Source organism: Ciconia boyciana, chromosome 7 (genome assembly GCF_034638445.1).
Source record: "Ciconia boyciana chromosome 7, ASM3463844v1, whole genome shotgun sequence".
In the NCBI taxonomy this organism is placed as follows: domain Eukaryota; kingdom Metazoa; phylum Chordata; class Aves; order Ciconiiformes; family Ciconiidae; genus Ciconia; species Ciconia boyciana.
Genome location: NC_132940.1, coordinates 64,743,015 through 64,771,008, shown reverse-complemented (window position 1 = coordinate 64,771,008; position 27,994 = coordinate 64,743,015). Strand labels below are relative to the sequence as shown.

The window sequence follows — 27,994 nt, the reverse complement described above, 5'->3', positions numbered from 1 at the left end:
AGGTGCTCCAACAGCATGAAACAGCTCCTCCTCAGCTGGTACTACAGAGAAACAGTGAATTTGCAGCCCCGTGTATTTCTCTCACGAGCATACAAGCGGTGACAAACTACACAAAGTGTTCTCATTTGAGCTATACAGACCCTTGATAGAGGAATCATTAATACCCTGTCAGATGAATCCTACACATCTCTGTTTTTTCTAACGTTACATTATTAGTATTTCCCTTCTTTACATATGCCATTTATTTTCAACTTTTTTTTCCTTAAGTTAAAAAAATCCAGTGGCAAAACCACTCTTGCTATGCTACGCTTCCATATTTATATTGAGTTAAAACAAACGTATATGCACATAAACTCTTCATAAAATTTCTGTTGAACCACCTTTGTGCAGTAAAGTGAATTAAAACCAGATGCATAGAAGTACATAATGTCCCCCTACACCACTTGAGTCCTCTTTGGGCTTGCACTAGAGAGAAATTTGATTTCAAAGTTAACTAAATAACGATGGACCAAAAATATCTGTATAGTTTTTAATAGTTCATACCTGGTGTATTAATTAGACATTATGCATATTGCTTTTAATTCACTGAAACACGCATGGAATATAGTACAATACAATATTCATTATACTTAACAGAAGTTTCCAATCTTTCTCATCAAGGGCTGCACCTTCAATCAATTTACAGGGAAGATTTTCTGTGTACACAACATGTATATTTGGAGTTCCCTTACCAAAGGAATAGAAGATACATTCTCAAGCTTCCCCAAAATCTTGTTGTATGGAATAATCTAGCAATATCATAAAAGGCTTCAAAGCATTGTCCCAAAAAGATTAAGACAGGAAAAATCCTTCCCATGTGAAGAAATGAAAGCAATACACAGTAGGTAGGTACTCTACCTACAAATCTAGAAAACTAGAATAAAATCTCTCCCTCTGGACATCCTTCCTTATCAGCTGTCTTCAGCACAAGACAATGATTACTCCCAATGTATAACCCTGAAGTTAGTCTTTACACTGCCAAAGTTGCAAGGAAAGAGCACTCAGGGATGGGAGGAACTTGTGGAACTTATATTGCAATGCTTGCACCAGAAATTTAACTTTAATTGCTGATTCTCTAGAAGGTTATATATAAAATATTAATTTAGGACCATTATTTAGGGGTATAGTGGTAGTTATCACATTACTTCTGATGTTCATGTGATCAGCTTGTAATGTTTACTTATGTTTTGGGTACTTTTTCCTTACTAAGGGAATATTTATTGCATTGACTAATGCACTATTCTTATTCTGTCATCATATTTGCTCCCTCCCCACCAGTGGCATCCTGGGAAATATGGAGATCCTCTAGCATTTCAGCCAGACTGATTCGTGGAGGACCATCATCATCTGTGTCGCTCTCCACTGGAACATCTGCATCTAAAAAAGCAATAGAGAAAAAACAACAAACAGCTAAGCAAAGAAAACAAACCCCAACCCCCCCGAACAACCCCAAGGAAGGGGATAAAAACCCAAAACAACCAACAAACCCCCCAAACAAACAAATCCTTCCTAAAAACCAACAATCCCATAGCAATTGCCCTCATGGAAGACACTGAATTATGCACCAAATCTTTCACCCAGCAGATGTTTTAGGCGCGGGACAAAATATGCTTCTCTCTCTCATGTTAAAGGCAAGCAAACAAACCCCATCGACGTCCATTCAGTGCATGTGAAATACAGTGAACTCCTGAAGCTATTACATTACAGCATTTCTCTAGACATGAGTAGTTCACAGAATCGAAATACAGAACTTCAGTAAAAATATTTTCACTCAAATAGTCATGATCTAGTTGCATGCAGTTAAATGGTTAAAAAGGCCTTACTTCTGTAAATGTTCACGTTCTTCCTTATGGCTTCATCTTCTTCGAGATCTTCAAGGAAGTCCTGGTATTGTCTGTAAAAGATGCTTATTGTATCTACTCACTTTTCCTGTGGATTTATGTAAGTTTATAAAACAAAATAAAATCAAAGAAGAAAAGCCCCAAGGAAGGACTGCAATCCACAGTCCTTCAGATGTGCCTTCTGATAGCATTCCTATATTTCCAACTCATTCTTTCTGCTTCTTTTTTTTTTTTACCACCTCCTATTGATTTCCAAATAATTTGTTTAATTTGCCTGTCCTCATTTAACTCTAATTGCCTCATTTTTTCTACTCAGTTGAACATTATTTGGAATCCGCTGTTGCTGTATCAGTTTTGTCACTGAACAAACCAGTGACGAGCCTGTTTTCACAGAAGCGTCCCTTTAGCTAGACAGACACCAACTGTAAGCTACAGACACAACGCTTCCGATATTACTCACTCGTCTCATGATTTAAGCTTTTCTTGGAAAAAAACGTAAAAATAGTTTTTATATTTTGCAACAGTAAACCTGAAAAACCTGCAGTGTTATCTTTAAGATTTCAGGATTTAGTCTGTTTCCACACCCCCCTGGCCCATTGTCCTCAGTATCCATGTTCCCTGAAAACCTAGCAGATAGGATAAACGTAAGTAAGGTGCATGTGCTTAAGCACTTCCTGCGCTAGGGAAGGGAGAAAAATGCAGAGATATAATCCTCTTCAGAGAACACTGACATCAACCTGTCCTATGAGCCAGCATCACGCTCCAACAGAACCAGCAGCATTTGCTTGTGCCCCCTTAACAAGTCAGCACACCAGCTTAGCCTTACACTGGGTTTATCCTCAGCAGAAACTGAGAAATGTTATTTCTAGACTTGACACAGTATCCTAGGTAGGAAGGACTAAAAAGCTTCATGGCAGATACTGAACCTTTCATCGTCTGTATCCGTGCCTTCTCTGTCCCTTTCTAGCTCTTTCAGCTTCCAGTTTCTGCGACGCTGGCGTTTGGTACGGTCATAGCTCTTCTTTATTAATACCTACAGTGAAAACCAGCAAGTATTTACACAGACACACCTTCAATACTACTGATGACACTCCTTCAAAACCCCAAACTCCACCCAAGTCTAGATTTGGGCAACAGTAAAATCAGCTGAACAAATGGTAGAGTCAGTCTGGCACTCAGAAGTTTTATATAGAATTTATATAGCATCTGTCAATTCACAAGTTTCCAAACACTTTGGATTGTGTCCTGAAGAGGCATACACACACTGGAGCTGTTATACAGTTTTCACCGCACAGTGCATGGTAATTTGAAGAAAAACAAAGGGTAAGGTAAGTTAGAGTAGATGTGTTATTCAACCACCACTCAAAAATTTAAGTAGTGAGAAAATAATTCTCAAAATTAGATGCTATTTAAATTTCAATATTAATATCCCCTCTTCCTTTGGCACTACGGAACTAGTGAGTATTCATTATAAAATCATATTCCCTAATACCCCTGGGTAACGCAGAGAACTTCGTACAGAGAAAGAAAATGCTCTTACCACATCAGGAATATTGTGTGGGTTCATCTTATTGGCAAACTCGTCATTTAAGTTGCAGTTCGCCAAGTCGAATCTAAAATGAAAATAGGTATTTTATCCTACCCTTCTAAGTAAGTCTACAAAATTGAACTCAGTGTATCATATGTTTGTATTAAAGAGCACCAAAGTGTAAGTTACAGCTCCTAAGAAACTTAAATGTTGCCAAGGGCACTACAGAGCAAATAAAAAAATCCACTTCAATATGCAGCTGTCATAACTACGAATAACACTTAGAAGCTGCTGTTCCCAAATTCTTTTCAGTAGCACTCCCCAGCCTCCTGAACCCAAAGAGCAATATCCACTGAGGTTCTGTTGGGCTCACAACAGCTCCAATAACATTCCTGTTTATGCCTGTTTGAGAACCACCTAATTTGCCTAATCTTACAAAAATTTCACATTTGTCATTGCTGCATACGATACTATCAAACAAAAAGATCTTGCCTGGTATTTTAAAAATCCCTCCCATCTATTTGTGTCTAAACTGTTATTCCAATCTGTGCTCTAAAGTCAATACTTCAGCTCTCTTATTACTATCGGTCCATTTCACAAGATGACTTCTGCTAGAAAAAAGATTTCCTGTATTAGGACTATCTCTTCATGGCCAAGACGAAAGATTCTACCCCTTTTGCCAATTTCATTTAGAAATCAGAACAGTTCAAAACTTTCTTGATAATACATAAGCCTGTAGAGAATCCAGAGAATTCAGTCATTAAATAATCACTTAATAAAAACCAAGAAACAGAACAGACCCCAGGACAAGGTCACCAGGATTCAGAATGTGCCCCAAGTGAGTACAGCAGAAATACTGATGATCTGTATTCAACTCCGAGGTTTTCTGTACCCAGGCTTCAGCCAGCGTGTGCTTGAGGAATGAAAAATAAAACACTCTTGTAATCAAATGCAGCTTGACCTGCTGTGCTATTAGAAAATTTGCACTGCTATATTACTGTTTTAAATTACACGTGTAATTAACCTTGTATTTCTACATCAAGCATCCAATGTATTTCCTCCTCATTTCTCATCTTCACAAAAGTAAGGAAATGGACATGCCAACCACTTTTCACAAGAATTCCACAAAGGCTGTTGCTATAACTAGATAAGTGTTTTGGTGGGGTTTTTTTACTTCATAACTTTCAACAACATATAGCCTTTAACTGAGAAGAAAATGTTTGGTACTGATTCATTAATTCTGATTAAAAAGAAATGTTTCTATACTTCAACAAAAACAATTTAATAATTGAAGAGCTGCAAAGCTAATATAAAATAATTTCAATAACAATAGTAACAAGTAGAGTTTAAACTCTTCAGTTGAAAAGGATTTCTGAAAGTGGAATTCACATAACACCTCTGCAATTTCCAAACCAAAACACTGTCCACATCTTCCTGAGAAGAGCTTTTGCCAGTGGCAAGACATAGAAAAGCACAGATCTGACTTCGCAAGGTAGAATGATTCAAAACAGAAGTTCAGCTGAGTAGGGGAGAGAGGAGAAAGGAAAGCCTAAACCATGGAATCAAATAGAGAGGAACTCTTACCTTGTTTGATCTTGCCCCTGCACCTGCACCTTTTTTCTTCTCTTGAACCCTATTGATATCCACAATGATAAATTCCTCTAGTTGTTTTGGGTGGAACAAGCTATTGAAAGGGTGGCGCCAATAGGTATTTCCATCAATTTCAGCAACTGGAAAAAAACACACCAGCATGGGCAATCACAAGGGAGAGAATTTCTTGCGAAGAAATCAAAAGGAAGAGGAAGCATTAGCCAAAATTAAGGCAACTGCCAAATGCATTTTGTTCAAGTTCCTTATGTAACACAAGTATTTAGGACATGACCCATATTGCAAACTCGTGCTACAAGAGCAGTTGACCTGTGACAGCCAAATCACCTATCCCGTGTCTAAAGCACAGACCTTTTTATTCACAGGAATCATTCTCCTGGATGTATCCTTATTAGAGGTATTTTGCTGGTAGAGCTTGCCAGCAAATACCAATCAAAGCACAGTGCTTCTGGTACCAAAGTGGCTAGAATTATAACCCAGAGAAAAACTAGATGCCTAATTTTAGAGGAATATACCTGACAAATGTATGTGCTTAGCAGATGACCTAGAACATCCATGAACTTAACACCACTAAGCCTGCACATTTTGCCTAGGATACTACGGAAATCAATACTACGGAAAAAACTATGTCTTAGTTCCCTATTAAATTTCTATGTCAGTGATTGTACAGATACATTTACGGTCTAAAAATAGATTTCATGAAAAACAAACAAACAAAAATTTCAAAATAATTGTGCCAGCAGAAAAATCAGATACTGCCATAGTGCAGAAAAGAACCATTAACTTACTCTGCAGAGTGCTAGGATCGATGAGGTGGATGGTACTTGTTACTCTAATGCACACACAGATCTGGCTCATGTTACCAAGACTCTGCGCCAGTTTTGGTGACAGACATACAACATTGTCCTGCATACAAACAGAAAACAATTTACACTCATATTTCCTTAATTTTTAATCAAGTCTTTAAAGAAATCTGAAATAGATTTTTAAACTTTGTATTTTCAGTTCTCCACCCAGTATCACCCAATAACTTCCTCAAGAGAGCTGCTATCTGCCCTTTCTGTGCTTCATGGGGAGTAGACCCCTCCATCCCCCCAAATACACAATAAATCAGGCCTCCATCACCAAACCCAAACTCTACCCGCTTCATACAATACCCTGAAGATGAAGTAGAAAGACGCTACCTTGCATATGGGAACAATTTCCACAGAGAAAGTGCTTTTGTAATTGTAGACATTACTATGAATATCATGTGAGATCAAACGTTGGGATGATTTTGATCTATAAAACATAGAAATAGAGCCTTCAGGCAGCAAGAAGGGCATTACTTGAAACAGGAGATAATCAGCACGAAGTACAGCAATGAAAGTATATAGCTATGTACTACAAATACAAAAATTAAGGAAACAGAAAAATGCATGAAGGTTAGTTTTACAATGGATAAGTGGAAAACATGGGACTTCTGTAGAAGGGATTATGTCTGTTTAAACTCGAATACAGGTTCCTTATACTTTCACTTACAAAAATCTTTTAAAATGAAGGATAAAAGACATTTCCCAAAAGCTTTTGAGCATTCAAGGCTCAATAAACGTAATGATAAACGTAAATGATATACCTAGACGGAACTGTACACTGAAGAAAGTCTACCATCTTCTGGGCCTGTTGCTTTGAAGAATAATAAAAATCCAGGCCATCTTAAAGAAAAGAAAGTTTGATGAACATATCTATTTCAAGTACTATGTTGTTTTTTTTTTTCAAATACAATACATAGGCTAAGTAATCTGCTGCTAATCTGTACATAGCTACTAACGCAAGCACTCTTCCAATATAGAACAGGTTAGCCTATTCTACATCAAGACCAACAAGCCACCTCACTTACCATGGATTTCTTTGATGCGAAGTGTATTTTGATGAAGCCTGTGCTTTAAAATCAGCTGCTCCAAATAGTAGAAAGTCTTCTTGTGCAGAGTCTAAAACCAAACAAAGATAAAATTATCAAGGTTATTTAAGAACTGACTAATGCAGTATCTCTGAAGAATAAACATTTATATGAAGAGATCTAGAGAAGGAACAGTCCAAAGTCTATTCCAAGTAAGCAAAAAGATTTCAGACATGTGCTCTATTTATATCAAATTATTTAAAGGTTCTGTTTTTCCTTTTTGTGTAACTAGTTGCTAAAGATACCATTTTCTTTAAAGAAGATTTAAATATTTATAAACAATCTGTACGACTGTTTCTAACACTGCCTTAAAATACAGAAGGATATTTAGTAATTCACACACGATCCTCCTGCCAGATATCATTTAAAAAGAATATGCTAATAATACTGGACAGCAGAGAGAAAGTTTTTCTAAACTAAGATCGGTAAGAAAAAAAAACAATGTGAACACAAAACGTATTACTGTGGCAGTATGCAAGTGTGAGTACATCTGAGAAAATAAAAAATTCATCCAAAGATTGTCCGCCTGATTGTTCTGCCATGAACAAATGAAAATTCACTTTGCCTCTACCTTTTGTCTGACTTGCACTACAGCTTTCCAGAAATCCTTAGCTTCAATCCTATGACAGTCTTCACACATTTGAGGCTGAACTATATATTCCACCACAAATACTTGCTGAAGAACTGCTCCATTTATCACCTGCAAAACAAAAGTTTAAAAGGTTTCCTCATTAGTCCTGTCAAGACAGAAAGCTAGTTTACACCAGCATTCTGAAATAACTTCCATACTATACTATATGACTGACAGCTATATTTGGGTCACAAATGTTAGCAGCACTTTCTCTACTTTACTGGAACAGCAGATAGCCTTCTTCAAACTGTGATGAACAGCACTTTAATGACAAAATTGAGGCTGGATGAAATCAGTATTCTCTCAAGATAAGTCAATAAACACAGGCTGGATTTTACCAGAGAGAACGACTTACCTAAAATGTAATAATAATAAAAAATAAAGAAAATCATACTGTTTGCCATAAAAAAAGTCACACGCAGAATACTATACTCCAGTTACCTCTTTCTGAACAGTCAGTTTCAGCTTCAGCCTCTTAGAATGTGGTTCGGTCCAAATAAAGCCTGCATCAATCAGCCGGACCTGCCAGTGGGAAAGAACAAGAACCCAGCTACTGCCACCAGTTGTACACGTGTTAAAAACATGCAGCTCTAACTACCAGAAAAAACAAGTTTATGGTATAGTTCATTGTTCCTCAACCATGTGAGGAAGTGAATAACCTTAATTAAAAACATACATATCAGTATACCAAACCCAATTAATAATACTTCGTTAGAAGCCAGAGTTTGATCTACCTAAAACAATGGAGATGCAACCTCGCAGACTGTCATGCCATAGTAACTGAATACACTACTCGACAGTATCTCTGGGTGCGTGTAACGATCAAGTTGGAGTATAATGGTTTCTTCAGGACTTAAAAGCCAATTTAATCTCTAAAGCCAAGAACATGCAAATTTACTGCAGCAAAAGATATTTTATATATTTAAGTACTAACTCAATAGCAAGAAGCTCGATAAGGCAATCTAATTCAAACCTTGATGACTCCAGCAACAAAACAGGGTTTTTTTGCCTAAAACACTAACTCAGTTTTTCTCCTCCGATAAGATTCTGAACCTAAGAAATAGATACTTTATTCAACGTGTGACTTTCACGTTAGTCTATATACAGACCTCTGCAACCCTTCTTTGTATTGTAGTAACCGGTAAGAACAAGTATTATATAAACAATTTTAAAAATAAGTAGAAAGAAAACTGTAAAATTAAGGTGCATTAAAATATATTAACTTCCTTCAGTTTATTATATTCAACTCCCATTTAAACAATAACAATTATGCAGTACACTGCATGCTTTGAAGTCACAGAATTGCACTGCAATAGCCTCCTCAGTACGCCTGGAAATTCTTTGTTAGAGCCTGTCCTTACTGAATCCTCCAAAATTATAGTATGGAGTTATATGAGACCAGACTGTTGTTCTCTATGCTCAAGATAAATCAGCTGATTAGCTCTACACAAATACAAATGGCTGCTCCAAAAGGATCGAACCCTAAGTTAGCTGGACTTCACTTTATGCAATACCAATAGACACACTATGAAATACCAACAGAATTAGCTACTCACCTTGCTCAGCGAAGCTTTGATTTTTTTCAGACACAAAGCGAGAAGCTCTCTTGATTCTAAGGCACACTGAATCCAGGTTCCTGGAGGCTGAAGATACCTATGATACAGGAAGAATTTCAGAGCACATGAAGCTGCTTCAGCAAATTAAATCACTCAAAAGTTGAGCATTTATTTACCAAGCTTTCAGTTTTATTATCAACTATGCAGCTACAACTTTTTGCCTCCCTAAGCATTAGGATTCACGCATTCCAAGTGCATTCACACTGCCATCCTTACCAATTTGCCCACTTTTTTCTTTCAGGGACCACGAGCTCACCCATTTCAATCTTCGAGGCCCTACGTACCAACACTTTTCTACTTCCACAAGAAAAGAAATACAGGAACGTGCTGGAAAATCCTAAACACGCATTAGGGGGACGAAAACACGCATTGCCAGCGTACGCTGCCCCGCTTTCCAGCTGCGGCGACCACACCGAGAGGGCCCGTCCCCCCCTCACGAGCGGGCCCGTCCCCCCCTCAGGAGCGGGCTTCGCCCGGAGGAGAGGGAGCGGGGCCCGGCTGCCCACCTTTCGCACTGCTTGCAGAAGTGGAGGGTGCCCTGCTTGGGGATGCCCTCGGTGATGTCCACCTGAGCCCGCAGGCACCCCACGCACATGTTGGCCGGGTTGGGCGGGATGGGCACGCCGCACTGGCAGCAGAGGCTGGAACGCAGGGAGAAAAAGTCAGTCACAAACAACAACTCTGCCCTCAGAGGTGACAGCTGCGGGAACCCTCGGAGGGAACCGAAGATACGTGTACGTTTTATTTATTTATTCATGTTAAAGAAAACTTGTGGCCCAGGAGACCCGTCACCCCCCCCACCCGCTCCGGTTTATGGCCGCCCGGGTACCTCCCCCCCGCGGCAACGGGGCGCCCCTCGCCCTGAGGCCGAGGCCCGGCCGGCAGAGCCCCGCCACCCCGGAGCCCGGCTGCTGCCACCGCTTACATGTTGCCCTGGGTAGGGGCCGCCGGCCCCGTCATGTACTCCATGGCTGCGGCGACCCACGCGGCCCCGGTTTCCGGGCGTGAGAGGAAGGGGAGGAGGAAGTGGGGGAAGAGGGGGGGGGGAAGGGGGGGAGGGGGAGGAGGAGGAGAAGGAGAAGGAGAAGGAGAAGGAGAAGGAGAAGGAGAAGGAGAAAGAGAAAGAGAAAGAGAAGGAGAAGGAGAAGGAGAAGGAGAAGGGGGGGTGGGGGGTGGCCGCGGTCCCGCGAGAGGCCGGGCGGGAAGAAGGGAGGAGGCCGCTGGCGGGAGCCGCAAGATGGCGGCTCCTGCTTCCTGCCGGCGTGCGAATGCCTCTTGCGAATAGCATTGCAAATAATGACTCTTTGAAACATTTTTCTTTGAAAATCATGGCATTTGATCGATCTATCTTCCTCCCCCGTGAAGCGAGCCCCTGCTGTTGTTGAAGCAAACGGCAGCAGTAGGGTACAACCTCGGCGGCTTCTTGGATTCCTCCCTTGGCCGATCGCTTTATGTCCTAATTTATTTTTTTCACGGAAATGTGCTGTATTCATTTATTAGTATGGGGACCGATCTGACAGGTACTGCACATCCGCAGATCCGCTGAAAATGGTGTGAAGTGGTGCTGTCAGCAATACAGGAGGAGGTGGCCCTTTTCAATAGTAATTCTTAAAAGTTGCTGCTAATTTATTTTCAAGAGATACTGCTTTGAAGCAATTTTATTCTTGTTTTCACCTATTTGTCAACTGTGGCTGAACATCTCCAAATTTCTGGGTGTACTTTAAAAGGAATTTCCAACTTCGGTGGAAAAAGTGAGAATAGGGATGTTTGCCATTAAATTTATATTACTTTCAGTACTGATTCTGAAAAGACTTATCTTCTAGTTTTAGAATTAACTAGCTACCTTTCGCATCTGCCGGCAACTTCTCATCACTTTGTAGAAACAGGTAAAACCAAAGGGCCTGAACTTCTCCCTTTGTTTAGTCTTCCTGTATCTGAGCGATGAGATCACATTTTTTTCTGAGAACATAGGTTATAGATTATATATAGTAGATTATGCAGTGGTGCAGATGGTTGTAAATGAAGAAACAACTATTCTGGCTGAGGATTCAGTTTTGATGTGAAATCGTTACCAAGCATGAATGAGTAAGGGTTCTCTTGTCGCTGATTTAGAAAGGATTAAACTACGATAATTATTAGATGCCTTTAATTTACTGTTAGGACTTAATATGAAACTACTCCCAGAACCAACTGGCAGTTGGGAGTTTCTCAAGGGAGGATGCAGTTTCAGTAGTAGAATAACAGGACATGATCCTAACTGATGTCAGTAATCTACTGACTGCTTTTTCATGATGGCCAGCCCTTAGCAAAGCCTTGTTGGATTTTGAGAAAATGTATTTAAAGTTACATTTTACAGAAATATTTTAAAATTTTTAAGAGTTCACCTTTCAGACTGGCGCTTGCCTCCCAGTACAAAAAAGACTTGATAAACTGGAGTGAGTTCAGCAGCAGCCACCAAGACGGTCGGTGCTGGAGCCCTTTCTCTGTGGGGGAGCAGAGGGACCAGGGCTGGCTCAGCCTGCAGAAGAGATGGCTTTGAGGGAACCTAAGAGCAGCCACCCAGACTGATGAGGAGGTCATGGAGGAGAAGGAAGCAGGCTCTTCCCAGTGGTGCATGGTGGGTGAATGACAGGCAACAGGCATAAGTTGAAACAAGAAAGATTCAGAGTGGTTTAAGGAAAAACTTTTTCACCATGAGGACAGTCAGGAACTGGAGCAGGTTGTCTACGGAGTTATGCAGACTCTGTCCTTGGAGAGCGTCAAGCCTAAGCTGGTTAAAACACTGAGCAACCTGCTCTGGCTTCATGTTTGACCCTGCTTTGAGCAGGAGGCTGGACTAGCACCAAGTTAACAGCACCAAGTTTCTCCTCTCTGTTCCACCCATCACCTCCTCTGAAGGATTGTTCCTTCCCCTTCAGAAGGAGGCTTTGAGCTTCCCCAGGGGGGAACAGCAGAACAACGAATACCTTTCTTCCTGGGTTCATTGCTAATACAGCTTACCCACAAAGCTGAAAAAAACTTTACAGTGAGATTGTTGTCAACTACGCTGTCGTAATTCATTAATTAAGAGTTACGCAATACTTAGGTTTAGAAGAAGGAGGTGGTACAATCCATTTGGGTTAGATTCCATTCATGGTGTACAGTAACCAACCATTCCCTCTGGAGAAGAGATCCTTGGGGAATTATCATGATACTAAGGTATGTTTGTGGGTCCGCATTTGTTTTCTGTAGGTTTACAGTTACGATGGAGAAAAGTAGAGCTGAATTGCATCAACACATTGTGTGTGGTTTATTTAGTACAGTAATATCCTGATGGAAAGGACAAGTTGTTTTGGTTGCTTTGGGGACTGAAAATCACAGGCTGTCGAGCTGTCTGACTTGTTTTTTCTTCTTTGGCACATTTTTCTTTGATGGGCTGCTTGTGTTCACAGACCGTTACTCACTTCTGCTCCTTTGAAATTAAGTTTCTTTGCAGACCTCTCTGGAGACTTACTATGGGCCATATTATTAAAAAAAAAAGAAAAGGAAAGAGCAAAAAAAGATAAAAAAGAAGTGTTTCCTTTCACTGAAGTTTCATTTCTATACTCTTCAGAACCCCTGCTGTACTGTGGGTATTACATAGTTTTTATTTTCAAGCCCTGATGAATAACTCAATCTTTGATTTCTTTGATTTATGAAATAATACACTTCCTGTAAATTCCAGGTAAATTCCAGGCTGTCACTTGGTGAGTCTAATGTTGCAAGAGGGGTAGGACAAAGCCTGTCATTTATGGGAGCCAGATCTTCTGTGAAGTCACCGGGAGGAGAATTTGATATCCTAATAATACTTTAAATGCTTCCACTGCAGATTTATTTTCAACTGCAGTTTTCTCCACCTTATTTCGGTGCTAACCCTTCCTCAGCTCAAGGCACAGCCACCATCTACTTCCGGTTAAAATCAGAACTATGTTCTTTGTTGTCACCAAAGTACTTCGTATTGCCTCTGCAAGCTCTTGTTGCCCTGTGGCTTCCACCCATCCAAGTAAAATTTGTATGTTTTAAACTGTCAAAGTATTGTTATAGTCTTAGCACCACTTTTTACAGATTTTACATCTTTGTACACAATAAACAAGATAAAAAGCAGACCACAGAATTCCCTGAGAACTTTAGCAATGGTAGGTCTGGATTTTAGAACTTATTACATGGACTTTGGGCATGTGATGTGGACTGAAAGATTTCACCATCTCTTCCTAGTGAGGTTCCAGTATTCAAAGAAAAAACAGTATTATTGTAGTTGTCGAGATGGATGATATCTCCTCTAAATTGGTGGTATTTTTAGGAATGGGTTTATGGGTAAGACCTTACTTGCTATAGGCTGGCACTAGCCAGAGATCTTACATCTTAGGAAATCATTTATACTGCTAATCATTTAAAGGAGGGTCAGATTTGCATAGGTGTGAGTATTAGTCCCGTAGGCTATCGATTTCTTCTGAGCGTGCGGTCACCACAGATCTATGGTAATACCTGTAGAAAAAATGATGGACACGGGTTTATTTTTCAGCCCTGTCAAGCCGCATCAGCTTGATTTGTGGTGGCCCAGATCAGTCTTTTAAATTAACACACTACATTTGTGAAGATTGCCGTGTATTTTTGCCATCGTATGCTAGTTACTGTCTTACTGATACTGCAGCCAGACTCCGAGGAGCCGTGCAGGATATCGGACAGGCCTGGTGTGCCTTCAAAACCAGACATGCCATCTCCTCACTGCCCTACCAGCTGCAAAGGGACTGTACGAGGGGCGCAGAAGGAGATCCTGGGTTGGAAGAAAACAGTGCATAAGTACATTTGTGTGATTCTTCACTGTTCTGTATGTACATTGGGCAGTCGTGCTTGTAGCAGTCAATATAAAACTATAGTGGGGAAACAGAAAAGTTGGGTTCAGAAGTGTTCAGCTGTGGCCTGGTATAAATGACTGGAGGAAATGCAAGGCAGGAAAAGAAATATGAGTGTGCCCAGCTGCTGTTTTAAACAGGCCAGAGAAAGATGGGGGGGGCTGGATTTCAAGCCAGTCTGGATGTGCTGCTGCATGCGTGCTCTTGACTTCATTCTCATTCATTCTCAGTGGAACAGCCATGCACTGCTTAATGGCATATATAAGACAGAATTAAGAAAGTGGCAATAACTGCTTACCTTCCTGGAAAAAAACCCTACAGGAATTACACTTCTAATGTGGGCTGAGGCTTTGAGTGGTTTTTTTTTCTTTCCCTGCAAATGTCTCTGGAGCTGTTATCTAAAGTGCAAGATGGTAACTCATCAGGACATTTCAGTTTTCACAGCTCCATTTAATTTCCCTTTTCACCCAGGAGCTGCAGGAGTTATAAGACTGTGTACAGGCACTGCCGTGAATTTAAAGGCGGCTTTGTAGATTCTGGCAGCGTGGGTGATAAAGCTGTCAGGTCTCCACCACCAGCTACTCTAGTACTAATGATGGAGAGTGGAAAGGGTGAGGGTGAAAAATGTTGTTCCCTCTTCTGTGACTGCTGCTGTCTAAAACTGTATTGGCATTTCAGTGTATGATTGGCTGCATGGAGTTGTTAACTACTCCTTAGGATTCCCTAAGGTCAGAAGCATGGCAAGCAGTGTGCATAAGTTTTTATTTTACATTTTTTCTTTGCAGAATTTGGGAATGTAGAGTGATTTGAATGTTTTGTCACTTTTGTCAATTTGGATTTATGGGCTAGGATGAGACTGGGAAATAAATACCCAGTATGAAAAGTGTGTACTTGATAATCCTCTGCATATGTGTCTGTGCAGAGCTCACTTGTTCAAAGGGGGAAGACACTGCATTATTGTGGCATCAGTCTGAACGCTGCAGTAGTCACGAAAGGGTAAGCAAAAGGCCCTGCTCCTCAGTGGCCTGCGTCCTACAAGCTTCTCTGTACTGTGCATCCTGTCTTTGTGCAGGTCAGTTTTGAAACGTGTCTATATAGTTCCTCCAAAGGTTGAGGCCACAGACAAAAGGTTGTAGGGTGAGGTTTTAAATAACTCATTTTTTTCTAATTCCAGTTACAGAATCAGAAAGTATGAATTAAAGTATGTATAAAAAGCATCATATAGAACTATGGAGTTTATTAATTGTCAGTGTGTACAGTACACACATTTATAGAACTGTCTAATAATTAGAACAGTTGTATAATGAATTCAGTTATTAGTCTATATACTTTATTACATCCTAGAATGAACCTTTTCACTCTTCCATTAATTTTATCACTATCAACAGCTGTAGCAAGTTTTTTAAGTGTCATTCTACCCTGATTCATCTTTTCCAAGAGGCACATATATTTCAATAAGCATTATTTTTAATCCCATTAATCCAGAAACCATCTGAATGGTTTCTACAAGTCATCAGAATGATTTGTAGAAATGGAGACGGTATAGAGGAAGAGCTTTCCTGGATGGGTACAGTTGCTGTACTGCTATTCACACTGCTGTGTGAATGGCTATTAGTGAAAAATCATTTTTTCACATATTGCTGACCCTTGGGGAAACTCCTGACCCTGTCCTTTGCACCAGGAATGGTCCTTGCCACTGGGTTCACATCACTAAGCCAGTAGAAATCTAAGCAGAAAAGAGCCAATAGTTTTTGCTAGCAATTAGCTGTTTGGTAAATTTAGACATCTGATTGAATTTTACTCCAAGTGAAAAGCATATCAGTTTGCACTGATTTTGTATCTTTCCCTCTGCTGTTTTTCAATGAGTATTAAATATTATAATTAAGCTATATACTAGTTTTCTGCTCTTACTGTTACATTCTTTAGGGTCTATATAATCCATTACCATAAGCACACTACTTCATCTTATGCTGTATTATGTTTCATTTCTATGTGGTAGGCTATCCAACTATTTAACCGATGTGCACACTGACATTTGAATTATATGAATGACACTGAACTCATATGCAAGTCAAGATGAGTTTATCCTAAGATTTGCAATAGATTTTGTATCCGATCTTTAGAAGTACTGCTCAGTCTCCAAGCTACCAAAAAATACCAAAGTCACAGTATTAAAAGGATCTGTGTGATATGTAAGGAAAGCAAGCACACCATTTAAAAACAGTTTTAACACAGGTCTGCTCTCATTCTTATATGTGGATGACTGGGCCCTTGAGTAAATAGCTGTACATAGTTTGCATGAAAGCTCAAGTGCCAAGGCAAGAAAAGCCAGGACAGCATTTGTGGAGGTGTGCCAGCCAGAACAGCTGGCTCACAGCAACTTAATTTTCAGTAGAAACATCAATAAATAGAAGAAGCATAGAATGATAAATTCATGGGAAAGATATTCCTGTGATTAATTTAACAGACACCTGAGGTCACTATTCCCTCACGTAAACTGGATCCAGGAAAGGAGGCGGCGAAGCTGCCGGAGGAGCTCCTGGGACCTCTTGTCCAGTTAGAGCTGCTGTGACCTTCCAACAAAGAGGTTTTGTTCTGGTCTGGGCTACTGTTTTCATTAGCTGTGTTAATTTAAATGTAAAACTCTCAAGAATTTAAGAACAAAAGCAAACATAGTGTTTTACACCTTTTTTTTTAATATTCACTGTAAAATAAATTTGAGATTCAGAGCGGTATGCACAGCTTCTAGGACATTCAGCACCACCAAGTCACAAACTGATCAAAATACCCTCATTTAACTGTGGAAGTATTCTAACAACATTAGGACGGATACATGGGGATACATGGGAAGGGTCGTGCAATAACAATGAAACACCTCTTTTGTCTTTACCAATGTCAAATTTAGTTTTTAAGAGGATCATGATGACACCTAGTCTGTATTTTTAGTTACCGAGGTCCTGAGCATGCATGCATTCCTGGCAATTTTACTCTTCTTCCTATTGCATCAAGTAATTTGGAGGAATGAAGTAGTTTCCATTCAGAGAGCAGACAAATAACAGAAGCATAGTCGGTACTCAGAGTGGGGAAATAACGGTATGGCTGTGGCCAAGTGAGCTGTTTAAGGATGCAAGGTGGAGGCAGCAGCTCACTGTGCCAGTGGTTTTTGATGCTGTAGGAGGTATTCTTGTGCAGGAACAGATTGTTCCTTGCCTGCATGTGGGGTGGTAACTCCTGGCTTCCAAATTTGGCACGAGCCAGGATCTAGCTCCCAGCAGGGACCAGGCAGCTGCTTTGCTGACCAGGAGGTATCTTACCCTCTGTATGCAGCAGGGGCTTCTGCCTGCCTCTGCGGGCACCGCTACTCCTGGGTCGTGAGCCCCAGGAGGGATGTCCTCACATCCCCTCCGTGGATGATTCCTCTTCTCTGCTGTTTCTCCTACAGCTTCAGCATTTGCAGTCACAGATTGATCTAAGCCCCAGTTAAGGGTTTAATCAGACCTTGCCATGTGGCCTGTTGCTTTAGGAAAGAAGGGCTCTCGTTGCCTTTTATTGACTGCAGCTGTGACATTGCAGACTAGTAATTTCAACAATGCAGCGCATGCAGAGCTGGGCTTTGGCAGAGGTACTGCTGTTTCAACTTGTCTTCTGTGGTCTCAAGGGGCGATATGAATGGGAGGAGTAACATTAGCTAATTCCATTGGGACATGACACTTCCAGGGGCTGCTTTCTGTGAGATAATCTGCACTAAATTTTCTGCGATAATGCTCCAATTATTTTCCAGTTCTTGCCTATTTCTTCAGTTCCTTGTGAGGAATCCAATTAGCAATCCAATTTATAGTACGAGCCGCAAACATTATTACTGCTGAACTTCAGAGGCAGGAACAAAGAGAGCTGAAAAGAAACTTCTTTAAAATAGCTTTGCAACAGAGATCAGCATATTGTGACACTCCACTTTCAGCTGATCAATAGATAAAACCTGTGCGTTGCATCATCAAGCTTTAATGAGCTCTGACACAGCACATATATCTGTGGTTTAGTTTCCTTTTAACTAGGTAGTGCGTTGCATGAAACTTGCAGATAAGACCTATTTGATCCAGTCCAGGGCATACTTCTTGGGTAATGTTTAAAAGAGTTGCAGCTTACATGCAGGCTGTGCAAGGGATAGCACAGAGTAATGGGTAAATGCTGCCGTTTGTCAGCAGAGGGGGATAATTCTCAGTCTTGCTGTGTGTTGAAGCAGCTGGGAGTAGCTGGATGCTCAGTGTGCCAGAGGCATAGGTGCTGGTTTTGTGCAAACCCAGTCCTGCTGCTGTCAGAGGCACAGTGGATGCAAGCAGCAGTTTTGCATTGAAAGGCATCCTCTGCTTTCTAAATTCCTGGAGCCTTTCAAGAATCACTGCTACATCTGTCATGGGGTTAGCAACAGATGAATTTTTCCTAGTAGCCTTTAAAAACCAAAAGAACCCAAACCATAAAGTTACTTGAATTGAGCTACTTGAACAAGGAGACGTCCTAGATTCATGAAATAGAATCCTCTTCCAGGTATTACAAGGGAAAATCCTCTTCGTGCTGACTTCTGTTCTTCCTATCATCCATTTTGTGTTATCAAACATCACGGCTTCTTGTTTCTTGACAACCACAGAAACGAAAGGTTTTACTTTATCATCAGGACAGCTCAGCAGCTCAGCCTTTACACTATCTTATCAACATGCTATATTGTCAGAGAAACTCCCTTTGGTAATTAATTCTCCATTGCTTTATAATATTAGCTATTCTGAGATGGCAAAGTTTTCCTCTTTGTTTTCTGGTTTTAAAGAGGGGTGGCAGTTTTAGTGTGGCAACCAGTACCTGCTTGTCTATCCATGAGAACCTGTGCAGAAAGTACAGCCAGTTCCCACAGATCCCTGCAACTTAGCAATTGCTTTTATTACAATTTTTCTTTTTTAGTGTAAAAGATTGTGAGGGGTCTTGTTACTCAGTTCAGCCTTCTTTACCTGGGTTGGGGAACAGCCATGGCAAAGACTTAATTTTAAGCAAAAGCATGGATAGGAGCCAGGAAGTGTTGCTTTAGTACTGGTATGTTTGTTACTGTACTGGGATGCACTAGACCTGAACCTCAGACTAAGAACTAATTGTCTTAAAAAGGTAAATATTTGATCATCAGAACATGATAGGAATCTTAGAGACTATTGTACAGTAGCTGTTTGCTTTCCGCTGGCCTTTTGTAATCTTCCATGTCTCAGCTAAAAACATCTCATCCCATTAGCTGGCTAAAGGAAACGGGGTGAGAGGGTGGTTTGTGCTCAGAGGTGTGGAGCTGCCAGGGGAGGGTCCACACCAGTGTGAACTCTGGACCTTGGCATCAGTAAAATAAATATATTTTGGTACAAGTTGTTTTCAGATATTTGCACTTTGACTTCTCTTAGAGAATATGAGAACAGCAATATGCAGGTAAAAATATGTTGCACATTGTGTCTGTTAGAAACCTGTACATAAAAATTATGGGTGGTGGTTACATTTCCTAGCTGGCTGGAGACAAAACCAGACAGAGAAAAAGCCAAAAAACGGTTGAGTCAACTTGCTCTAGAAACAAACCTGTATCCCCTGTCTTTTGGTTGGGATGTGCACAGCTCCTCCTCCCTCCATCACTGCTTTTCAGGGTGGAAACAGAGGACAGGAGTATGGTGGAGGGAGAAGTTAGGTGTTTCGATGTGGATGGAAGAGCCAAAGATTGATAGTTTATGGGGGAAAGGAGGAGAAAGGAAAGGAGACTTTGTTGGTGAAAACACGAGGTGAAACAAAGATCCAACTTTGCAAGGGGCCCATGGTTTCAGTGTTGAATGGCTTTGCTTTTGTCCAGACTCGATGCCTTCCTCAGTAAGCAATGGCAATGTCCCAGCAGTCGCTATGCCAACCTTGTATCACTGGAATAATCCTCTGAGGCAGGGTTGGACTGCAAAATAGTCCAATTCAAAGGGGCCCGGGGCAGAAAGAACCTGAGAACTAATCTGCGTGATTGTAGGTAATTTGTGCCAGAGAGTGTGGCTTGATAAATGAAAATTGCATAAACAGTCAGGAAAGGAAAACATGGACGGAGGAGGACAGGGACACTCTGCCCACCCAGAGCTCTGCCAGGCCACTTGAGCATTTTAGCATTAAGCATCTTAGCAATGGTAACCTAGGACCTTGCTGAAGTAGCAGGTTTGATAGATGTAACGGCAATTAGCTCTTTCTTCTTCTATTTTTTTTTTTTGCTTGCCACAGTCCTCTCTGATGGTATATGCATTTTATAATTATTCATCAAGATAAATTCTCAGCAAGAGGTGTTGCAATTTTAGTGGGTTGAATTTTTCTTTCCACCGCTCCCATCTTGCTGGCACATGCATGACATGGAGATCTGACACATCGCTATTAAAAGATGTCTGTGCAGGTATTGCTCACTATAAAATTGCAAAACCAGAACTTATTGTATGTATGATAGACTTTTAATGTAAAGGCACTGACTGTAGACTGCTCTTTGTGAGTGGAAACTTCCAAAGCTGGTATGAATGCTTTGCAGCTCATGATTTATTTAGGAGTATACGCATTTATATAAAAGATTACCTCAGTGATGCTAGTTTTGTTATTGAAGATTTCTTGGGGAAAAACAGGCCACGTACCCAGGGCTGCTGCAATGAGATGCTTATTTAATTGCTCAAGTCCTGTGTTCGTGTAACAAGGTTTGGATGGAGTGGATTTTAGAGGGCACAGTAATTCTGAATAGAAAGCTGATATTGAACGGGGTATGGGGCTCTGAGGTATTTTAGTGCCGCCAAAATATATCTGTGATAAGGAGGAGCTTTTGGATACCAAAATACTCAGATTATTGGATAGCAAATGAGTCACATCTAGCCAGATGTGAAAGGCTTTAATGGAGGAAGCACTTAGCATTTCTTGATGTTTCCCCACACCAAGTGTAAGACAGCACGGACAGCTGAACGCAGCGCTAGATGTAGGTACGCACACCTCGATAGTGGTCTAATTCTACTTGATTTCATCAAGTTGTGCCTTTTATTCTCATGAGAGGAGCAATATTGGAAAGGGAAGTAAAAAGTATTCATCTGCGATGTGGAGAGGGCTTCTTGGGATCTGAGTATTATTTACCTTGAGTGAAATATCTGGTACGTCCTGTACTTCCTCTGGGCAAGGCACCAGGATATATGGAGCTGGATGTGTCTACTTGGTTTGCACCATCTTTTTTCCAGCTGTTACTTCATAAATCACTCAATCTCTGTGCATTGGGCAGATAATTAGTGTATATGAGCTACCAGGCTTTTCCCGTTGTGCAATTTGCGTCTGTGGAGAATGCAAAGAACTGATACAAGCTCTTTCCTCTGCCAGCCTGATGGGTGAGGCAGTTTGCTGTGCCTTGTCACCCTGGCTTTTAATTACATTGCTGCAATCCTATTACAGCCCTCACCAATGTTAGGGTGCTTTATTCTGAGCTTGGCCTGAAGTTGTTTTGTGTCAAATACTCCTTGATGTACATTTTACCTGCATTTTCTCTTCCTGTTCAGTTTTTTAAAAAATATCTAAAGTTCATAAAGATTCGTGGCATGTAACTCATCCTTGAATATGACCTTGAAATAATGAGATATTTCTGATCTGCTCCATGATTATGAAGCAAAGATAGGAGCTGTCAGAAAAAATAACTGAAATAGCACCTTAGCTGACAGTATGTCTATTCCTGACGCTGCCACAATTTACCTTAGTTTCCTCCTCTCCTCCCTCTTTGCTCAGTCATTGTAAGCAAAGCAGACTCTGATTTTTTCCATACAGATTTGCCAGATTCTCCATCTTGTAGATATCTTCACTCTCCTCTTTGTCCTGATTCTTGGCTTTTTTCTCTTGCCTGAGCATGTCTCAGCAGTAGGATATATGTTTTGATGCAAAGAGTACGCATGCATCTTTTTAATTTCACTTTTAAACCTAGACTAAACCTAGCTTTTGGTGATTGAGGGGGCTGTAGCTTATCTTAAGCCACATGAAGCAATTTCTACAGCCTATTTCTAGCTCAGAACTTCTTATCCCAATGTAGAGGAGGCCTCAGTTATCCTGGTAACAACTGCAGGACAGCCCCACTTTGGGGCTGACTGTAATGAAACACCAGAATCAGCAGAGCTTATCAGCTCTTAGCTCTCAGATGTAGCAACTACTGAAAGCAGCCTCTGAAATAAGGGTGGAGCAGACACCAATGATGACAAGTGTGAACTCTCAGAGTTAATTCTTACCTCCACCTGTGAATCACAGCCTTACAGCTAGGGAGTTTCCATATAAGTTGCCTGGAGATCTTCTCATAACTTGGGCTCCTCGAATTCAGGCAAAATACTGCTTTATCTAAGGAATTAATATATTAAGGACAAAGTTGATCATGCTTTGAACCAACATGTTTTCATTTAGTTGAGGCTGAGTTTTCCTTCTTGTTTGTAAGGAAAGAGAGTAAAGAGGATCCTGTTTTGTTCCGGCTCTTGCTGCTGGAGCTCCCTTGCTGGAGTTGTGGGATGAGCGCTATGCTGTGGCTGTGTGCTCGGATCCAGCCTTCGGAGGACCTCTGGGATGTTACAGGCATCTGACCTCCTTTGTCAGCTGACATACACTGATATTACACTGAATTTTCAGTTTCCTGAGATTTAAGGTAGTTTATTTTACCAGAACATTTTGGTAATTTCAACTGCCTTGATTCCCTTGACTGCAACAAGTTTGCAGCAGGGCTGCATGTTGGCTGAAGTTTGCTGTGGCTGTAGGAGCTGATGATCTGTACTTTAGAAGGAGTCCAGCTTCTCTACTGACTCCCAGCCTGATCAGGCTTGGCTTGGAGGGAAGTGCTGATAGGATCCAAATGAGGCACTTCAGGGTTTGTGCTTGAAAATTCTCCAGGCAGCTGGAGAGCTTAGTGCAAGCTAAGAAATGCCAAGTAATTTAGCTGTCAAAAGAGATTTGCTTTTTAATTGTGATTTTGTATCCCCTTTGTCTGACAAACCATCCCCCTGTCTTTCTGGAAATAATGAGGAGCCCACCTGGTTTTGGAAGTTTAGTAGGAGGGGATGTGGGAATCTCACTGGGATGGTAGGACAAAGTGGTGCATCCTTTTTCATGCAGTGTGCCGGATGCTGGTGTCGGGGAGTAGATGGGGCTCTGTTTTCCTCCTCCTCTGGGGACCAATGTCTGCAGCAGAAACTTCATCAAAGCAGGAGGGGTGTGAAACAATGGTTGCTCACTGCTCAGCCAACCCTTAATCCCATCTGGGGCAACAGCAGTGAAAAGTCACTTTCCAAAGAGTCAGGTGCAGCCACAGCTCCATGGGGGACTGGCAATTACTGCCGGCAGGGCTGTGGGGCAGGGAGAAACAAGAAGGTGATGTCTCCTGCTGTCCTGTGAGCCTTTGCCACATGCTCTCTTGTCCCTGAAGAAGGTAACCAATACTCCAGAAAGGAGAGGAGTGGTTATCTTTGTCATGGTTTATCACTAAATTCTGCTGTTGTCAATACCTAGATGCACACAAGGAGTCCAGATATAAATGAGTTGTTATCTTATCTTGGCTAGGGAGATATCTGGAGTTACCAAACAGAGAGAAACGGGCTCCGTGCAAAAAGCAGTTTGTGGTAGGATATCAGTAACTTGGTGATATAGCTGTGGTTTGTTATTTTAGGAGTAAATAATTAAAATGGGTAGGGGCCGACTCGTGCACTGCGAGAGGGCAGCACTGCTTTTGATGCAACATTGGATGTTGATCATTTTGTGTGATTATGAGAAAGTTATTACAAGTTCAGTAATATTTAATTTGAAAATTAGCCTTTTCTGCTTTAATTTTCAAATGCTCAGCTTGGCACACCGCCACTTGTCCACATCTCCGCCCCAGGGTGCAGTAATCTATCTGCAAGAATCGGCCCAATGTCGGCAAACGCATTCTGGTGCTGCGCGAGTGTGATTTGCAGTTTGTATGGTTCTGCGGACTGTTACTACACCCTGCTGTACTTCTTTTACAATGGCTTAAATAGTTGGGTCCCCCCCCCTCCCCCCCCAGCTTCTAAGTAATTAGGGAAATGAAACTCTAGAAATGGAGCATTGTCTTGGTAAGAGGTGAAGGGAGACAGACACAACGTATTGTATTCACAGTCCTCCTTGATATGCGCTGTGTGCATCTGGGCAGGGCTAATTCTGCACGTACAGGAAGATCAGGACAACGTCTGTCCTTTGCAGTAGTGCAGCAGAAACTTCCTACCACAGAGATTAGAGTGATTTCCCTTTACATACCATTTTTATTTGTAGGCAAGTTTCAAAGAAGTATCTCTGTGGAGGCACATTTCTCACACATTATAGTTTTTGCATGCTATTGATTGATATACCTGTTTGCTGTTTTGGAAGGTTTTTATAAAACAGGGCCTTTATAAAAATGATTATTTAAAATATGTTAATAACATCTTTCACTTGATAAAAACTTTAGGGCCTTTTCACCTTTAACCGTAACTGTATGAATCATTGTAAGTGGAAAAAAATAATTTTTTTCACTGAATTTGCATGCAAAGCAAGAATCTTAAATTATAGCCAAATAACAGCAATAATAAAACTTCAGAAAAAAATTTGTACTTGAACATCCTTAAGATTTCAAAAATTCATAAACACGGGGTCTCATTTTTCAGGGAATTCCATGTAGATGAAGTTGGACACCCAGATGATGGCCTGTCTCTACAAGTGACTGGTTTGAACCCAGGCGCCCTGAAGATGCGTAGGATAGGCAACAATAGCGCTTTCCCACCAACTGCCTTGGACTATTTTGCCGGTCTTTTCTAGAAAGATCAAAAGAAAGGATGGAATTAGAGCTTTCTCTTTCTTCTGTTGAGTAAGCATTCAGGCAGGAGCCACTGTAAGGCTCTCTGGGGGTATGAAAAGTGCTGGGAATATCACACTTCAAATAAGTTAGCACCACATTTAGTCACTGCTTGCATAAGCTGAGTTTGGCTGGCAGCCAATCATCAGAGATGTCTGTATCCCACTGACGACCCTCTGAGCTATAAACTGCTGCTACCCTATTTCAAGCTCTGCATTTTAATTCATGTGATAAAAGGAGTGCACCAAAATAACAGAAATAAGCCTGCTAGATGGGCAGAGTCACTGGTGGTGATGCTGATCCCTATGTTTCCTGTGCAAGACCACCGCTAAGGAAAAGGTCCCTGGGAAGATTTTTTTAATAGTTTCAGGTAAAGGCTGCCTGGAGGGGCTTCAGGAGGAAGCTTCTGGAGGTTCATGGTCTGGACATGTGCATGTGTAGTCGCCCTCAGTAATGGATTTGGGAGGCCATCCATGAAATTGGCCAGAAAACCTTTATGGTAGGATAAATGCTAGCTTTGATTAAATGAAATTAAGAAAAGCAATTTTAAACAAGGGAGGTATGGTGCTGGCCAGCTGAGCCCAAAAATTTCTCAGCGGTTAATTTAATGATGCATTTGTACTTTCAGGGTGAATGCAACTGGAACTGGTTCATCTCCTTTTCTGCTTTTGTTTCATTTATCACTGTTGGATTATTGGTTCTGTTTACTCTTAACATAGTCCTTTCATTTGCTTTTTTTGGTGTAAAAACTTCCAGCTGCTGTGCTCAGCCTGAACTACAATTAGCACAGGATAATAATGGAGCAATTAACTACAATTAACATGGAGTAATAATGAAGCAGGAGAAGAGTGCCCTGCCAAGGTGTTTTATAAAGAGCCCGACACTATACTCTTCACGACGGAGTTGTTGCCCATATGCTGTACATACCGAGCTGTCTACAGGTGTTACTGGCAGCTCTCCGAAATGCAACCCTCCTCCTGCGGCTTGTTGCTATTACAGCAAATGGTGCTTCCACGTTAATGTGCAGATATAATCTGATTAAAACCTCTTTCCACCGTGTATGAACAGCTTCCTCTACAGGGAAAAGGATTTGAAAACTGGAGCAGTTTCCTAAGCTGTGGTGTGGTCTCAAGCTGTCAAAAGTGGTGTCCCACCTCCTCTTTCTTTCAGCCGGGGAAAAAATGTTCACTGCTGTGTGCCAAAAATGCTTTAAAATCTCCTGCTGGGACCCACTAATTTTGAATATTAAGTAGCTAGAGTTATTTCAGCTTTTCTAGTAGAAAGGAGAAGTGAAAAGGGTTGGAAAAATCTCAGAGGGCTTTTTAGCAGAGAGGTTATTTTCAGCTGTCTCTCTCCTTCCTGGTGAATACCTCTTGCTCAAAAACTTCAAAATTTAGTAAAGAAGCTGAAGAACACACACAAAAAAAGTGTTTTCACTTAAGTAAGGCTGCAGGGACCTTCCCAAAGAGAAACTGCTGCTGTTTTCCTCCATCTTCCGAGCACCTCCCGCAAAGCTAAACAAAGATAACAGGAATAATAAGGAAGAGAAGTGCGTTACAGGAATTCCCTCTTCCTGAACAAAGCTGTTTGCTTGTTCTTTTTGCTTTACGTTAAATGTTTAAATAGTAATGTTACATTGGGGTGTGTGCTCCTTGAGATAGGAGACCCAGCCTTTGCATACCTATAAGAAAGTGTTTTTCCTCATACTCCTAAAAGCAGGTCAGTTGTGTTTGATGCCACTAGGAACAGATAACCCTTTTGAGAAATGAAAAAATAAGATGTTATTGGAAACTGGATTGATGAGGAGATGCCATGGCATTTACATCATCACATTAATTAAAAAGTAGAATCTTTTGAGGACAGGATATTGGGAAGTATTTTTGGTTCAAGCACCAACTTGCTAGATAAATATTTTCACCTCTAACATTTGGGTTGTTACTTTTATTCTATTTTATAGACTGCTTTCATAGAAATTTTCACAGGTACTTGACATTTTTTGTCTCCTCCAATGCTGTTTATTACTGTAAGTGTGATGACAGTTTGGTACCTCATATTTGCAGGTTAACAACTGTGATTAAACTGATACAACAGCTAAGCCTTTGGCTCCCATTTGAACCTAAACCACTCAGCTGTTGTGCCACCAGCACACACAGGTATTTGTTGCCTTAATTTGAAGCACATCAGCAACTGTCCGCAAGAGAATTCGGGCACATCCATGATCTGCTTGTATGGTCAATATAAACAAGTGGCTCCAGTGTGAGCCAGAACCTGAACACAACTAGCAACTACGATATGATGAACGTGGCTCCTTACAAGCAGGAGACCTGCGCATCTCCAAGAGTTGCCTTCAGGACGTTGTGAACAGCTCTGCAGGGCAAGATCTTCAATGAAGTTTCTGTTTTGGGGTTCCCCCCCTCCTCCCCCCCCCCCCCCCCCCCCCCGAGAGAGGAGAGGTCTCAGGCTGGAGCACTAATGAGGATGAACGTGGCAGTCCACACATGGATCCATTTAAGGGGCTCTGAAACCTTGCCCCAAAACATTCACAACAAAGTAGTCTGTCTGCCATGGTGTCAGCCTGGCCCACAGGCATCCATGGTATTTATGAATAAACAGAAAATAGAGGAAGAGCCAAGTTGTGCACTGTAATGTTGTTTCTGAAGAATAAAATTTTATTTTTTCCTGAAAAAACTGCATACACATGTTCAGATCTGTTCAACCTTCAAAACATGTCTTAGTTTCCAAGCAAACTGTGTTCTTTTAAGCATGCAGGACCCCACTGCAGCTTGATAAAGAAGATAAGAGGGTTTTTTTAATCCTATAACTGTGCAAACATAATTTGAAAGCTATTTACATTTTGCACCTCTCACTTCTAATAACAGTAGCATCAGCTATTAGATACATGCACGGTAACTTATGATTTGGCATTGACATTTGATTTAGGTGTAGAGTGAAAACCAAACAAACCTTCTGTTGTTCAAGAAACTCCCCACAGGCAATTATAATAAATCTCATTTCTTCTTTATAAAGGAGATCTCTAAGCGCTCAGGCTTCCCT

General features: G+C 41.1%; 1 protein-coding gene across 1 annotated transcript; it reads right to left on the bottom strand.

Annotated features, from left to right (window-relative positions):
* Nucleotides 1-308: 308 nt before the first annotated feature.
* NMD3 (NMD3 ribosome export adaptor) lies at nt 309-10,254 on the bottom strand. Its single transcript, XM_072868340.1, has 15 exons — nt 10,128-10,254; nt 9,709-9,843; nt 9,143-9,239; nt 8,028-8,108; nt 7,527-7,655; nt 6,896-6,986; nt 6,632-6,710; nt 6,201-6,297; nt 5,805-5,922; nt 4,993-5,138; nt 4,209-4,321; nt 3,421-3,493; nt 2,807-2,913; nt 1,863-1,933; nt 309-1,416 (listed from the first exon to the last, which is right to left on the bottom strand). Exons 1-15 carry the CDS (start codon nt 10,169-10,171, stop codon nt 1,283-1,285), a joined length of 1,515 nt encoding a protein of 504 aa, XP_072724441.1. The 5' UTR covers nt 10,172-10,254; the 3' UTR covers nt 309-1,282.
* Between the last annotated feature and the right edge of the window lie 17,740 nt (nt 10,255-27,994).

What these genes read in the sequence shown, in the direction of transcription:
- NMD3 (XM_072868340.1), bottom strand. Translation starts at nt 10,171, where the DNA reads ATGGAGTACATGACGGGGCCGGCGGCCCCTACCCAGGGCAACAT. An exon ending in CCTGGTGACCTTGTCCTGGG is followed by an intron (nt 3,494 to 4,208) that starts GTCTGTTCTGTT and finishes TTTTCATTTTAG; the next exon opens with ATTCGACTTGGCGAACTGCA. An exon ending in GAACGTGAACATTTACAGAA is followed by an intron (nt 1,417 to 1,862) that starts GTAAGGCCTTTT and finishes TTGCTTTTTTAG; the next exon opens with ATGCAGATGTTCCAGTGGAG.